This window comes from Alligator sinensis, unplaced genomic scaffold (genome assembly GCF_000455745.1).
Source record: "Alligator sinensis unplaced genomic scaffold, ASM45574v1 scaffold169_1, whole genome shotgun sequence".
Lineage (NCBI taxonomy): Eukaryota > Metazoa > Chordata > Crocodylia > Alligatoridae > Alligator > Alligator sinensis.
The window spans coordinates 345,455-362,011 of NW_005841924.1; the positions used below are offsets into that span (position 1 = coordinate 345,455).

General features: G+C 38.2%; 1 protein-coding gene across 1 annotated transcript in view; it reads right to left on the reverse strand.

Annotated features, from left to right (window-relative positions):
- Positions 1–16,557, reverse strand: part of TMEM131L (transmembrane 131 like) — a 153,067-nt gene that overhangs the window by 60,273 nt on the left and 76,237 nt on the right. The window contains exons 13-23 of the mRNA XM_025198521.1: positions 14,110–14,280; positions 13,422–13,491; positions 12,906–13,023; positions 12,063–12,201; positions 10,559–10,668; positions 8,788–8,860; positions 7,363–7,505; positions 6,257–6,399; positions 4,842–5,028; positions 4,080–4,265; positions 1,917–2,066 (exon numbers count right to left, since the gene is read on the reverse strand). Of these exons, the coding sequence (XP_025054306.1) occupies positions 1,917–2,066; positions 4,080–4,265; positions 4,842–5,028; positions 6,257–6,399; positions 7,363–7,505; positions 8,788–8,860; positions 10,559–10,668; positions 12,063–12,201; positions 12,906–13,023; positions 13,422–13,491; positions 14,110–14,280 (1,490 nt within the window). The remainder of the gene's footprint in view (positions 1–1,916; positions 2,067–4,079; positions 4,266–4,841; positions 5,029–6,256; positions 6,400–7,362; positions 7,506–8,787; positions 8,861–10,558; positions 10,669–12,062; positions 12,202–12,905; positions 13,024–13,421; positions 13,492–14,109; positions 14,281–16,557) is intronic.

Here is a 16,557-nt window from a genome sequence, read left to right on the forward strand (position 1 = left end):
CTGCTGCCACTCCACATCCGGCCACGCACGCACCCCCCCCACCCCCCCCGGGGTATACTTAGTAAAAAAGGTGAAAACCCCTGAGCTATTAGATAAAAGTACCAAAAAGCCCCATTGAGGCTGTGCAGCCAGGTCCAATGAACACGCCGCTTCTTCCAGTAAAGTGCAGTTTTGTTTTTTTGTTTTTTTTAACATCTATAAGCAGCCTCAGCCCTAGATGCATGTGGCTGCCCAGGGCTCTGGATTTTTACTTTTTTAGATTTAAACAATAAAAGTGATCCTGGGCTCTGGGCACTTTAACAATTAAATGTTATAACAAATTACCCTAGAAGGATTCAAAATTTAAAAAAAGCAAACATTTGGATAGGGACAAATAACTCAGCCAACCTCCTACAAAAACCCTGTTATCCAAGGATCATACTCTCAATCCTCTCTCAAAGCACTATTCAACTCAACAGTGCCTACAGCTGATCTAAATGGCCCCTAATATATTTTGAACAGAGGCATAATGAAGTGGCTGGAAACTCAGGCAGCTGCCATATACAAGGGCAATGGCAACTTCCAGTTGCCAGTACACTACTGGCATGATTGTGTGGCTGTAGCCAGTTTTTTTCTGCCCCTATTGTGATTCCCAGAGTGGCTGCCCCAGTCACCCACCCTAGTTATGCCACTGATTCTGAATCCTGGTGAACAAAGTTCCAGGGTCCTAGAGCATGTACAGAAAAACACCATCAGCAGCCCCCTCCTTTTTATAGCAACGGAGATCCAACATCAGTGCCTCTGCTGATGTTAGTGGTGGTTCTTCTCTTCCTTACACACAGATATTTTCTCACCCTTCTACACTGAAAGATGGATCTGAGGCACCAACCCTCCATGTTTCCAGACAGAGAATCACCCCAACACACCTCCTACAAGTTTCTGGCCTCCTCTCTCTCTCTCTCTCAGACCAGTAAGGTGGTCATCATAGAGGACATGCTGGTTTTCTGCTGCTCTGTCCTCTGTTGATACAAAAACCGACACCTTTATATCGATTTTTCTCCTGAAGAGAAAAATGGAAGACATAAAGGCATCAGGTTTCATATCAGTAGAGGACAACCAGAATCAGTAGAGTAGCAGAAAACCAGAATGTCCTCTATGATGACCACCCTACAGACCAATCACCTAGCAACAGACATCCAGATCCCCACTAAGTTCCTAATTTTTCTATTTATTTTTAATATGCCAATATTTTATATAGTCCTAATAATTCTTATTTTCCTAATATTCTAATATATTCTAGTATTTTCTATATGGCCCTCAACAACCTAGGATTGCTTATATGCCAAAGGCAGAATTTCCCATTTGGTAAACACTTGGATTTCAGATAACTGATCCTATTAAAGACATTTAGTTTTACTTTAGACTTCACCCCTCTCAAATAAGCCTTGTTTAAAATATTAGCAATCAAAAACTTACAAGAAATACAATCTAACTGAAGCATCACCCATCAAGATATTCATAGAGATTAATCAAGATGTGCAGTTAATATTTCTCTAGGTGATCACCCTGAGCTAGGACTGATTCATTCAACCTTCTAAATATATTCTGTTTTCACTAGGAGTTCATTGTGAACTTAACTTCACAAACTGATTTGAATATGTGCTTAAATGCTGGGGTGAATCACCACCTAAGTACAGAAGGTAACACTTGATTCCCTGCAAACTGCTCTCCATTCCTAACTTAGGTGAAAGTTATACTTCAATCACACAGTAATCAAACACAGCAAAGATGAAGTGTTTCTACCCTTTTTGACATATCACTGATGTGGTTCCCAAAAAACGAGTTTGATGATAATACCAAAGTATAAGAAATTGTTCCCTGCAAAACAGTGCGCCAATTAGAGCACTTCAAAAGAACAAAAGGAAGAATATTTTTACTTGTAGGAATCAGAGCTGATTATGTCAACAGGATTGCTGTTCTGCTGTGCCGAAGGACTCGGGTTTGGCCTCTGTCTTGATTTCATGAACTCTGCAAGAATATACTGTGCTTGTTGGAAGGCTATTAGAATCACACCCAGCAGCGACAAACTGAAAAAGAAAACAATGCATATTAGTGCCCTCGTAAGTCAACCAAAGAGATCAGGCTCATAACCAGAATTTGTTTTCTGAACTTTCCGTTGATAAATTCTGACACTAAGCTAGAAGAAGGGTATGGTTTTAAAAAATACAATGAAAATTAATAACTTTTCTGGAAGTAATTTTTGCCTTTTCTTCCTTGCAAGTTATGATCATTTTCAGGGAGGGGGAGGATGGGAAGCCTAAATTATTTGCTTTACAACATAAAAAGTACATAATTATTCACTCATAAAAAAGAAAAGATAAATTGTAGTTTGAAGCTAAACTAGGGACAGACAAGTGTTATATTGCAATGATAGGCAACAGGAGTCTCAAAACAATCTAAGTCCTGTACAGCACACAACAATATATACTTCACTTGATTTGGCCATACATATGTATTTGCAGAAAGGCAGAATGACTGGTCTGTCAGGTTGCTTGCTCTGTCTTTCTCTGATGTCATAATTTCCATCTCTCATGCCTTTCTGGAGAAGATACTGACTTAAAACTTACTAGGAATGCCATGATGCTTCCTTGGTCAAGGTTGAAATCGTAAAGGATTCCCCACAACCACCCACGGTATATTTTGTACAACTAGTTAGGTGAGCTGTAGGTATTTTTGCCACCTTCTAAAACAGTCAGCACAGACTACTAATAGGAGACGAAATACCTGACTAATGAAAAATGGCTGTATTTAATATTCATGTAGCATCCATTAATCACATATGGTAGCCTGAACGATGAATTTCCTTGCTTTTCAACTCAAATACTTTTGGTTTTGATATGATACAAACAGAAACACAATGTGTATTCAGATGCCAGAATAAACTTGCACTGGCATGCAATAGTATCAATATGACGTTACCCTTCACATCCAATCAATTCTAAAAGGTGACAAAATGTAATAGGATTTCAAAAGTAGTATGAAAAAGCTACTAGAAATCACCTGCACTGGGTACAGTATTCAAATTATACTACATGACATGGAATGTTACTGAATACACAGAATAGTAAAATTAAAATTATGAGGTTAGAGCCTTAGCAGCTGTACCATACTTTAGGCCCTTTAATTTCAATGCAAATAGTACAAGTAACCCTACCTAAATATCTAATATTTATTCAAATCAGCTCAATCGCATATATTGAATCACCGTCTAACCACAGACTTGTTTCTCAAAAATCTGCATTAACAGTGTTAAAAATATAGGGGAAATATTAAAAATATGTGGTTGCTTTATGCAACTAAAAGCTGATCTAGAAATACAGCTCCATTTGTGAGTCAGCCACAGAAACCACCCGTGTGTCTACTGCTGGGGATTTCACTAGTATGGGACAGTGCTCAGTGGACTTAGCTGACACCAACGCCTTCCTTCTCATCATGTGGAAACACCTAGTCTGTCGCTTGTTCTAATTATTCTTACTCAACATGGGAGTCCCAGACAGATCACACAGCCTGCTGGCAAATTTTAGAATAGCTTCTAGACTTAAGATGCAGTAGAAAATTAGTTTATTACTTATTAAAGCACTGTCACAGGAGCATATGACACCTTAGGGCAGTGTTTTCCCAAACTTTTGATACTTGGGGCATGCTTTTTCCAGATTAAAATTGAGGGCACACTTTACTCACGAGCCCACAGGCTGGATTCAGCCCATGGGCCTGACCTTTCTGGACAGGGCTGGCCTAGCTGGAGCCCGATCCAGACCATTTTTTGTGGCATACCAGACGCCACAGAACACCCTTTGGAAACCACTGGCTTGAGGACACAGAGGACAGGTCTCTTTCCTAAAGAACTTACTATCAATACAGTTTAATCACGCTTTGCCCAGCACTTAGCGTCTTGAAAAAATGGACCCTCTTTATGAACTGGAATTTCTCAAAATTCTGCAAAGACTGGTACCAGCTGCTGAAAGTGTATGCAAACCAAAAACAATTACAAATCTTTTACTAAGCCTTGATAATCAGGATTTGAGTAGCAAGTGTATTACCTAACAAAGAGAACTGTGAGCCTCCAGAAAGATTCCTCCCAGCTGGGTCCTGGCACCACGTCTGCACACAAGGGTAACAAATGGTGAGGAAGGGTCACATTGAGTGTGAAGTGGAACTCTAAACCAGCAGTAGTCACCAAAGTAAATTCCCGGATTACCCATGAAGAAGTAAAATCAGGGGTAAACCTGTCACGAATATAAAACAGGCCAATGTTCATTTTTCTATGGTAAGATTTAGTTCCAATATGATCACAGATTTATATTACACAAATTCTAATTTTAGTAATATGAAAAAAGACTGAGTGAGAACTGCCTATTTGTACATAGACATTAGCATCTGTATAGGAGAGGGTTTGTCTCTCTGTCTTTTTAAAACTATAATTACTTTGGCATGACCTTCTAGATTCAGGTAATTTTATTGAAATAACCTGTACAGTGTTGAAGTGCAACTCACTTTTTCAGTCAGAAGATAGTAATATTCACTGAACACTGAAGCAAAATTACTGTAATACAATAACATAATTTGATAGAACTTCATAATTAGTAAATATGTAGTAATCGATGTAATATAGTATGTTTTGTACTAATATAACTTAGTACTAAGACCTCATTATACTACTTTCAGTGTAATGTACCGAATAGAGGGGAGGTTTTGTGGGTATTAGTGAAGTGGTTACTAGTGAGGTTCTTTTGTCATTTCAGATTCCACTAAAATTAACTTATCAGGAAAAAAAAAAAAAAAAAAAAAAAATCAATTCTTACACAATGCTGATCTCCCGAGAAGAGTTTTGGGCTAGGAAAAATTCTTGGCAATGTAACACTTCAAACCCATATCCTTGGCAACTGTATCCATTTATCTTCATAGATGATATAGTTATGGGAAGAGGCCCAATATTCTCCACTTTGAAATTCTTTGTAATAGATAAAATTTGCTTGCTTTCTTTTAGTTCTGAAAGAAACAAAATTAGCATGTGGTTACAACACAGTGGTTACCAGCAGTGGCTCTCAACCTCCTTAGGACTCTAGGCACCCCTTGGAAAATGCAAGCTCCTAGTTTTCACTAATTTTTTGACTACAGAAAAATAATAAGAGAAATTCTTCTGTTGCAAACAACTCAGAAAGCCCATAACAGATCAGAATGGTTTTAACACTACAGATTCTTATTTGAAATCTTGGGTTCATCTTGTGAGCTGTGTTTGCACACCTAAGAGTGCTAACATGGTGTAATACCCTGGAAAAGATGTCAAGGCACCCCAGAGTACTGTGGCATCTTGGTTGAGAATCACTGGCTTCCAGCAATGTAACTTTTCATACTAACTTTTTCCGAGGTTATTGCATACAATTTTAAAATTTACAAAAAAATTACAAAAGTAAGCACTGACTTTTTCATTTGATAAATAGTATTTTTACGGGCAGTCCAAAGAATGTGTGAAATCAGAAATCTTGTGTTCTGACAAAACAGAATACATATTTCTTACTGTACAGTCTAGATTTTACTCTGACAATTACTTTATTTAATGCTTTAGTAATATTAAGGAAAAAGTAAATAAAATCAAGTTTATTTCTATGGTAGTTCATTATCTTGCTAGTAATATTAAAAATACAGCCTTGTACAAAATAGTCTGCTTTTTGTTTTTCGTTTTTGGGGTTTTTTTAATCTACCACATATACTGCAATTTCTATTTCTGCTGCACTAGCTTATCAAGAGCAAATTTCTGAATTTCAGGGGCAGACATGAATTTCTTGATGAGTTAGGAATTTTGGTGATGACAATGCAAAAAATAGAATTCCTTTTCATTGACTACTTTTGATCAAAAAATACTTTTTAGTCTTTTATGCTATTTTTATGTTACACCAATATAGCTGAAGAACAGGGATGGCAACCTACGGCTTGTGGGCCAGACCTAGCTGGGGATTTGCCAGCATGGGCTATCCCTATGCCGCACCATGCCAAAGCCAGGTGGCAGGTAGGTTTCCCAGGCTGCGTTACAGCTAGACAGCAGAGAAAAGTGGCCATGGGGAAAAGCAGCAGCAGCTAAAGGATGACTGGATCTTGGTGCCAGCTCATCTCAGACTTGAGCTAGGCCATTCCAGCCTGCCACTAGAAAACATTGCCAGCTGTGGCTGTAAAATAATTGACTTGCTACAAAATTAGAAGCCTGCTTTTTCTTACTCACGTCGTCTGCAGTCCATAAGTGTAGCTTCTGGTACCTTAAATCGGAGTGATCCTCCTGCACCAGGTAGCCTCCCACCTACTTTCAGTAATTCTCTGGCTCCAAAGCCTTCTACACTGACCACATCCAGGACAGTTAAGTTATTTCTGCCATAACAAGAGAAACAGAAAACCACATTTTGAACAAGAGAGAAAACTTAGCTAAACTACTCCCTCTTTAAATCAGCACCTTGGCACAGGTGCCATCCCAGCACCCCAGCAGCTGAATCACTGTGCACATTCTGGATGAAATTCACTTTGTACAGGTCAGGATATATACTACTAAAGTTGCATTTATGAGCAAAAGAGAAATCCCCCACTATTATCTCAGGGACTGGTGAGCCAAGTTCCTTGGGAAGCCCTCTACAAGACAGTGAGTAAAGAACAGCAAAAGGACCAGAGGTCCTGCTAATGGATGGAAGTGGCCTCAGCCAGTGTAAAAGGAGGGTAGAGTTCCTTCTCTCCTCCCTTCTTCCCCCTCCCTTCACCTTCTGCCCCAAGATCTCTCTTTCTGCAGACATATCCAATGCATCCTGGTACTCCTGCTGAGCTCCAGATCCCTGGATTTGGTTCTCCAAGAACCAACGTACTCTAAATCATCATGCTACACTGACTGGATTCCTAACTTGCAACATCAAGGACTAAATTGAGAATCACATTAAAGAGAGAGAGTCAAATTAGTAACAATCATCCTCCGTCTACACAGAAATGAAGTTGATGGGAAAGGGAGAGAATTAACCCACAATAACAGTCACTGGAAATGTATATTTATCTGAGTCTTTGAACACACTTATCACACACAAAAGTAATTCCAATTAGAACACTAGTTATGACAGTGTCCCTTTAAATAGATACAAGAGCAAAAGGTAGATCACAGATTTGTTTAATATTTTTATATTGGAAAGAAGGTGTTTTAAATTGCATGTGTGCAACGTGCATCTCTGCCACAATAGTTGGCAAAGTAATTTTCTGAAGTCAATGTTTGATTATTGCTCATAAACTAGGTGAAATCTGAAAAGCTCACATACCTGATGAGTATAAGAGAAGCTAAAATCTGAAAAGCTCACATACCTGATGAGTATAAGAGAGGCTACTCTTTTATAATCAACTGGTGTAAAAACCACACCAACTCTTTTAGTTTCCAGTGGTTGCAAATGTAAATGAAGCACCTCAGAACTGGATTTCTTGTTGGCAACCTCCTCCTGATGTATATCCTAAACAAACATGCATTAATTTATTTATTGGCACAATATTAAAACCACCCCAATGAAGAAAACAATACATCACTTATTAGTACTGTTTTAAAATAAAATTTGATGGTAAGGTGCAATTACTGCAATTCAACTGATTTTATGGAAATTATTCAATCAAACCAATTCCAAAATAAAGCACTGCATAAAGTTGTGTGTTAATCAAAAGTTCACATTATACCATTTCTTTTGTTATGAAGATTACTTCATTTTTAGCAGAATTCATTGCTCTGATGGAAAAAGTAATTATTTTTTATAAAACGCTCATATTCTAGAAATCCTGAAGCAGTATGCAAAGTACTGAAAACGGCAGTGTACTGATGGTATAAGAAAATGTGACAACCATTATACATACAGCATTAGACATTATAACTTGATTTAACTGATGGAGAAACTGCTGGCAGTTAGCAAGATCATTTGAACCACTGGAAACACCACAAACTCCTTAACATATTACTGCGTTTACTGAAATCCAAAACAAGGATTCGGCCCCATCCCCATTCCAACCCCCGCCTACCAAATGCCCCAAAGTTTGTCCAAACACATTTCCCAATTATACTGCTAGTCCAATAAAACATATCACAAATAACCCTCTTGCATCATACATTTCCTGGACCATACTGGCTACAACAACACTCCAACCCTTCTCTTTCAAAATGTTCTTACAGGTAAGGATATAAGAATTGCTCCCTCCCCTCCAAATACTACTTCTGAAATAAATGGCACCTGAATTTTGCTGTGTAATCATATCTAAACCTACAACATCTGTGTGATAAAGTAAAACAAGGAAACGAGGGAGAGAATTAAACAAATCTTTCTGAGATCATTCAAAAAGCTGAGACAGAGCAGAGATGATGTCTCCACATAAATACTAAGCCAATTCAGTTATTTTTTACTGAAGAAAATATCTCATCAGGCAGACTAACAGATATCAGGAAATGTAATACAACCCTGCCCTCAAAAACTAAACTGCATGATAAGCATTGAGTGCACACACAAAATCTTGATAGGTAATTTCAACCTAAGGCCATTTCACATGCCCACATTTTCCACTTAAAAACTAAAAGACTGCCCAGCAATCTGAAAAGATATTAAATGAAAAATACTGAATATAATGAAGGAGGGGGGGGGGAAATCATATTATTTTAAACAGTACTCTGCAACAGTTTAAACATAACACGGTAGAAACGTGTTTATATTATCACAACTTGTCAGATATTTCTTCTTTAAAAATTAGGCATCTCACCCTGTGTGGACATTCATCCAAGAGCCTGAATTCAGTGGTTGTGTAATTAATAGCTTGCATACTTATGCCAAACCTAAATAAAAGGAGATGAGATATTGGCCATTTAAACCCAGCTTGTCAAAACAACATTGCATATACATTCTGAGAAAAGAACATATTTTAATATGTTGGGACTTACTCGTTAGAGAAGAATACTTTTAATTACATTTTGGTGGATCTGTGTATTAAGAGGAATATACTATAATAAATACATTTCATGGGAGTACTGTGCATTTGAAGAATAGGTTGATGTTTAGATTATTTTTTCCCCTCAATATAAAAGACCGGAAATGATTGTAAGACAATCAACTGTACTTTCTAAGCAAGCTGAAACAGGAAAGCAGAACACCTTTTGACTGCCCATGTAATTGTTGGAGCCAATATAATTTGAATTATTTGTTCAATAAACATTGTTCCTCTTTCTGTTCATGTCCAGTAACTATGATTCTCTCTAAGTTATTTTGTAATTTGACCTAATTTACTGCAACAAAATCTTGGGAGAAATTCCACAGCAAATATTTGATATTTGGCACTTTTGCTATTTGTAAGTCACTAGATAAATTTCTGTTCTTTAAAAATTAGTACTGCTTTAGCATGAAGCGTCTATGGTTAAGTATTTATAAACAAGAATTCAAAGCTCCCTTTCCATAAAGGTTTGCAAATTTGTTTAAAACTAATTTTCTTTCACAAAATACTAGAACTGTAGTAATCAAAGATGTGTGCACATGCAAAGAAAAATTATTAAAAAACTGGAAAGGACATTTGTGGAAATTTAACTTCTTGGAGTTCCTATAAATATAGTTACTAGATTGAGTACATTTTAAAAATTGTGATATTGAAATTTTAAAAAAATGGGTTCAAAATCACCAAGGCATGTACACACATATCCAATTGAAAGTATGCAAGTAGTTCTACAGGCTATAAAGTACATAAATGTGTTGTCTAAGTGAGTACAATTAGAGAATAACACATTCTTTAAAAGTTGGGTATTATAGCAGGGACATACTTGGTTGGTCTTCAGTTATCCACTACCTCATTTTTCTCCTATGGACTCCCACCAGGAACTTTACCTAAGCATCAAATAACCCTCTTTCTTGGGGTTTTGTTTCTTACATAAAGTACAAGAAGCACAAACATTTCTATCAGCTTTCCCAACTAACTCACAAGACACTTAGGACACAGTTAATAAGCCATTTCTTTACTGAAGCTTTCCTCCAGACTATCCTAGATGATTCCTACTTTCTGCAGCTGCATTCCAGAGGCCATTTGCCTGAGAGCGTACAGTCTTTCTGTGTAGACAGCCCTCCTATTCTCCCGAGTTTAGGTTGCCCTTTATAACTCCTGGCAGATTTGTTTCAAAGTCCGACGACCCATAATGTGACCCCACATTCAAGGCAGACATTCTGCCTTGATCTGGGAGGGAGGCTACAGCTAATGTAGGTGTGGCTAAGCCTCAACTCAGCTCTACCTGTGACAGGTGCGTGTGTTGCTAAATCTATAAACTTAGCTGGGATACATTAGTCATGTACAACAAAATGCAACATACAAAGTGAACTGATCTTAATTATTGTACACCATCAAAAATAAGACATAACACTAAAGGCAACCAAGCTCCTACAAAGCTTAGGCTTGAAAATAAATCTTAAAATAAGTATAAGTAAGAATGTTAAGACACAGACACAATGCATTTAAAAGGAATAACAGTAGTCTGGTATATAGCTATAGTCATTACCATTTGCTGAGCAGACTCAGTGAAGCTTGGGGATCAGGATAGTAAGAAAGAGGCAGAAGTTGCAACATAACTGGGAAGGACGAGGGGTTTCTTAGCATAAAATATTTTACCTAAACAGTTTGAGAAAAATAAGTTAAGACTACATACTTGTGTGCTAGAATTCTATAACAAGGTAAAATAATTCAACATTTGCAATACTGGCTGCGTTTTCCAAGGCGCTTAAATCTCATCTCTATTTCCACACACTAAAATTTTATATGAACTAAAACTACAGGTAAAAGCTGAGCATATGTCATTTGTAAAAGCAAGCGAGTGTATGTAAATAATTTTACGTGCAAAAGAGAGATTATGCTTTCAAAACAGATTTGGCTTCTGGGTTTTTTTTCACCTTCCTCTAAAGCCCTGGAAGCCAAACCCCAAACTAGACAGGTTTGGCTGAGGATCCTTCGTACCATACTTAAAAACCTTTCAGGTTCCTGGCTGGTGGGTTTTTCTTGTGTACTCATGGCAAAATAATCACCAGAAGGCATTTTTTACTGGATCAGATTGTCAAGGATCATAGGGCTTTACCCACTTCTGTAATGTGGGGCATGGTCCTCTATTAACTAGTAAATGACCTGCCATAGTTAAATGGCTTCCTGTGAACATGAAGGACTTGACTCAGTGGCCCAAGAGGGCCTTTCCAGTCCTACCTTCTTAAAATATGGTCCTTTTATTTGGATTTGGATTTAATATTGGGTTACACCAGTAGTTACGAATAAAGTTTTCCCACAGAAACAGATATAGTGTATAATATACTTCTTCCTGACTGAAAGATATGGTGAATGCTGGTAAATCGCATGTCTCACTGTACTGACTGATAATATGGCTAGGATAAATTGTTTATTAAGATAGCTGATAGTATCCACACATGCTCCTCTTCTGCGTGTGACTGGTTCTAGAAAAAGGCAGGTTAATTGTGGTAAAAAACTGGCATGTGAGAATTTATGGAATCCGTCTTGTTCCCACACGGAAAGGCATGCAGTCACATGTCTGGCTGGATCTCTGGCAAGTGCTATACTCACTTTTAAAAAATGGGAGGGCAGAGATGTGATGTGATGAAGATCAACAGGAAATTATAAGCAACACTAAAAGTAAAGCTCATCACAGCATTTCCAAACATACAGCATTATCAATACTTTTACACTAAGTACAACCTTCTCTAGGATCCAGTAAAAGTTTTAACAGCAAATATTTACTAGAGAAGTTTTCAAGTGAAAAACTTTAATCTTCTAGTGTAAAGTATTAAATTTTTCAAGTATCTAATTTCAGTCGTCCTGGAGCCAAACTTATTACCTATATCAGAAGCCTTGTGCTGTACTTGTATGAAATTTTTTTCAAGAGCCTTCTTTAAAATTAGCATCAATATAATAAAAATAGAGCATTAACCATTTTAACTGTGGTTCTAATATTTTCAACAAACTAAAAGTACACAAGCTTAAAGTTCAAGAATAGTTTTCCTCACCATACTATTCTTAAGTGCAGTGGCACTGAAATTCAAAGTAAGGCCAGGCTCTGCCATCAAACGTGGCAAGAAGAAAGAAAATGACTCTTCTTCAGGTTTCTTCTGGTGGGCAAAGTGAGTCATGCCCCAAAAATTCCTCCTGTTTAATTGATAAAAACAAAAAAGTTTTGTTTAAAACAAGAGAAACTGTATTTATCCTGAACATGAATTTCCCAGAAGTTTTGTCACAGCTGATCCTCTTTTTGGAAAAATCTTTTAAAGCAATGGCCTTTTCACTATACCTCTACATCAACAATTGATTTAATCTTATCTTTGACCTTTCAATATCTGCATTTCTACTGATAAATTTATGAATTATTTTTATAGAGCTCCATTTCCTAAAATCAGCTAGAGGTCGATGTCACAGCTTTGCTGTCTTGGCAAGGACTACTCATTCAAAGATTCTTCCCTTCCTCATGTCCCCAATATGTCGCATCCATTAGGCATGGGAATAAAGAGATTAAAATCTATTCAAAGCCCCTGACCCTGAAAAAACGACTGTGCAACCTGTTGACAGAGAGGATTTGTCCATCTACCATAACTGATTCAGCAAAATATGCCATGACCTCTTTCACAGTGAGTAGCAACGGTGAAATTACATAACGTTAAAAACTCAGGCATTTAAAACATTTAATTATCACTGACACTGACTTGAAATGGGAGATTACTTTAGGCAGTAAAGCCTGAAAACTTTAATTCTTGCTTTTAAGTACACTACAGCACAGTAAAATGTGTTTCTGATCATACATATGAAGCCTAGTAGTAGGTTTCTGGCATTAGGAATATCAGCTCTTTTGTACAGACCTGCATGTTTCTCCATGTTTCATTTTCTCCCATCTTTCATACACTTCACTTGCAAGCTCAGAATCCACATTCCATGTGGAATGGTCCAGAGACAGACTCCTTTGCCAATGTAGATTTGCTAAAATGAGAGTATCATGTTTTACTGTGATAACATTTGCTCTATTACTCTGCCCCAGCACTTCAGTAACTGATATTAACAGACTCTCTTGGTAAACAAAAAAAGGGAAGCATGGGTATATTCACTGATTCTTGGTATCATCATCAGCTATTTACATGGGCAATAAATCAATCAGCCCTGCAAAATCATGATACGGATGCAGGAAAATGATATGCTCAATATAGTAAATTCAGCATAAAAGTTACTAAAGGCTGTTCAGAAAAACAAGGAGTTTTAGAAAGTGGGATATTTTAATGGCTACCTGTTAACAATTTCTATATTTATACTACAAATATAGCTGCAACGTTTTTCTATAACATTAAACGACTATCAGATGCCTAAAAATAAACAAAACCTACCTGTATCAGACTTTCCCAGGTAATAATGTACATCACAATGTGCTATGGCTTCAAAATGAAAATCGCCCTGCTGAAAAACAATAACTGAATATATGACAAGGCAACACCACAGGAAATCTAAATTCACATAGCCAAAGACCATTACATATCTTATCAATCAAGTGTATTCTATTAAGAGTCACCGTTAAGAACAGTAAACCTAAAGAGCTGTAGCACTTGTTCCTGGTTAGATGATGCACTGCTTCATATTTCACATGACGGGAACACACAGATTGAGATCTGATTGTGGCCCCACAGAACTCTCCGACTTCTTAGTCTAAAATTTGTTATTCCAAAAAGTTTAACACCTGTGGATAACTGGAAACTATCAGACTCTATGAATAGTAACGTTTAAGAAATAGAATTTTAATTCTGCCCTTGTGGCTGCAATTATAATACATTTTTAATTACCTATTCACATACTCTTTCTCCACTTGGCCCCTGACACATTCAATGCACAGAGAAATAATTGAGGTTGCACAGGTAACCTTAAATCTGTCACTCCTAACTTTTGAGTGTTTGACTTTGTAAACTAAATACTATTGTTCTTTTTTTTTTTTCTTGGGGTGGGGGGTAGGTGAAGGTAGGGATTGAAGAGTGCAGGAGTGTCACAGAAGAAGCAGGATTGTATGTAATGCACATATAATACCTTGAAAAGAGTTGAGTAAATCTGAAGAGGTATTGCAAACATCAGTCCTATATTTGTAGCCAAAATTACACTGGAAGATATATTTATGACACTATCTTTCACACTGAGTTTCAAAGAAAATACATTCCAACAGCCTGGAGGTAGAGTGGAGGGTTCCGCAAAGTTCAGAATCTAAAAGGAAACAGTCAGATGAGTCTAGTCTGGATAACAATTATTAAAATATTTTAAAGTGTATTTTAAGGTATAAACTATGCTTTGAACATGCCATTTACTTCCAGTTGCTCTACTTACACTATCATACAATAATTAACTGTACATGTATGTGCTCTCTCTTTCTAAATACATAAATAAAAAGTAGTCAAAAAAGACAAACCTATCAAAACACTATTATGTACCTTTTAAAAATAAAATTGCATTTTTAGGCACATGTATTTGTACACTTGGGTGAACCATGCGCCCAACTTGCACTTGTGTGTAGGAATTGTGTCCAAGCATTCATATGGCCAACTAGCTGCCTGAATGGTCACTTGAACATGTTCTCACCTAATTAGTTTGTTCTACTAAAGCAACTCTAAGAATAAAATGGTTTGCATAAACTTCTAAAGTCCTGAGCTTTTCTAAAATGTTTAACAACATTAATCAATGCTCATCTGTATAATAAAGGTTTCCAATAACAAGGTGTTGAATCCTAAATCACACCAATGGCATAGGCTGTGATGCTGAAAACACATAATACAACAGGGTGAAATACTGGAATGTGAGGCAACAGCTGCCACTAGCACCACAAAGTGGCTACTAACACAATATGAAAATAAGCATATAATACACATTGAGAGTTTAGCCTTCTGGGCTCTGCTAGCACAAGGTACTGTGTGCCTTTAACCCTCATCTATTTTACTGGAAATTGAGAACATTCATAGCTATACGACTACTTTGTTCCTTGGATCGCTGCCTTCTTTCATCATCTGTTTGTACCAAATCCCAGAAATAAAACAGTCTAGCCTTCATAGAACAGCACAGAATTTCAGGAGAAAAGTATATCTAAGGCAAAGAACTTAAGGGTATGGACAAGGATTCACTCGAACTGATTTCAAAACAGAAAAGCGAGCTGCTGCTGCTCAGGACCAAGCAGCAGCTCTTATCCCAACCTGCAACCTGTGCAGGAGCCTGTAGTAATACAAATGTAGCAAAACTGCTCCAATTTTAACCCTGTGCACAGGTTGCAATGAGAATGTAACAGGTACTCCCCTGCCCTTTTGAGAATGCTGCAAGTGTATGTTTGGTCGTGTCCAGGGATCCTGGTTTTCTCTGATTAAAAATATGCAAATTCACTGATTAAAAATTGCAAATTCTCTGCCTGAAAAACCCAAAAATCCACAATGAAAATGAAACACCACTATATATAGAGAGATATCAACTGAACACAATATTTTATTGATATATTTATAATTTAAAAGCAATTTGGAAGCCTACCACTGCCTCAATCACTAGAATAAAATAAATTCTAAATAAATTCTAAATACATTTTGGTATTTGATTTTGGGTTTATCTTGGAAAATCAAAGGAACCCCTGCTTTCTTAGCTGACAGAATGCAGGTCCAGGCCCCACACTCCCAAGTCACAGCACCCCCAGCCCTACTACTGCCCCTCGCTCCCCACCCGCCCCCAGCCACCTGTCCTCCTGGTGTCCCTTACCCCAACCCACAGCTCCCTGCTGCCTCCAGCCCTGCCAGAGGAGGCTCTCAGCTGCCAGGGTTACACAGCCCCTGGCCCCCCTGCAGCAGCACCTGAGCCCTGGCTGTCGCCTGCGGGAGGTGGCAGATGACGCAGCCTAGCGTAGCGTGAAGCCCGGCTCCCCTTCCCCCACGAGCTGCCCACAGCCCCATCCTGCTCGCTGCCAGGGCTGTCCCCAGCCCCAGCCCCAAGCACCACTGGGCTGGACAGTGGCCCCAGCCCTGCCCAACTCACTCACTCCCTCCCCATGGGGGCCTCAATCCCCGCTCTCCCCCAACCACCCAGACCCCTGCAGGCCATGTTCATGTACATGCACATGACACCCTTGCCTGACCACCCTCCTCCTGCTCCCCCCAGCCCCATGAAGGCTGGAACTCTGCCAGCCTGCAGAGAGCTCTTTGCAAAAATGCAAAATGTGCATGTTTCTCTGTTAAAATGAAAAATCCGCATTCTTCTCAGGTAAAGGAGAAATTCACATTTTTCCCATTTTTCCATGGGAAACAGGACATGACCAAGGATCTGGGTTTTCTACGAGTAGTGTTGGATGCAGGCTAAATAGTGCTCTAACACAGATACACTGTTTCTTTTCTTAGGAGCTAGTAGGTGTAGCATGGAAGCAAACGGATGAGACATACTTCACGGCAGGACAAAACAGAGGCAGAGCCGACCTGCCCTCAAAAAACCTCCTCGGCATGCTGAAGGACTGAATTCTCA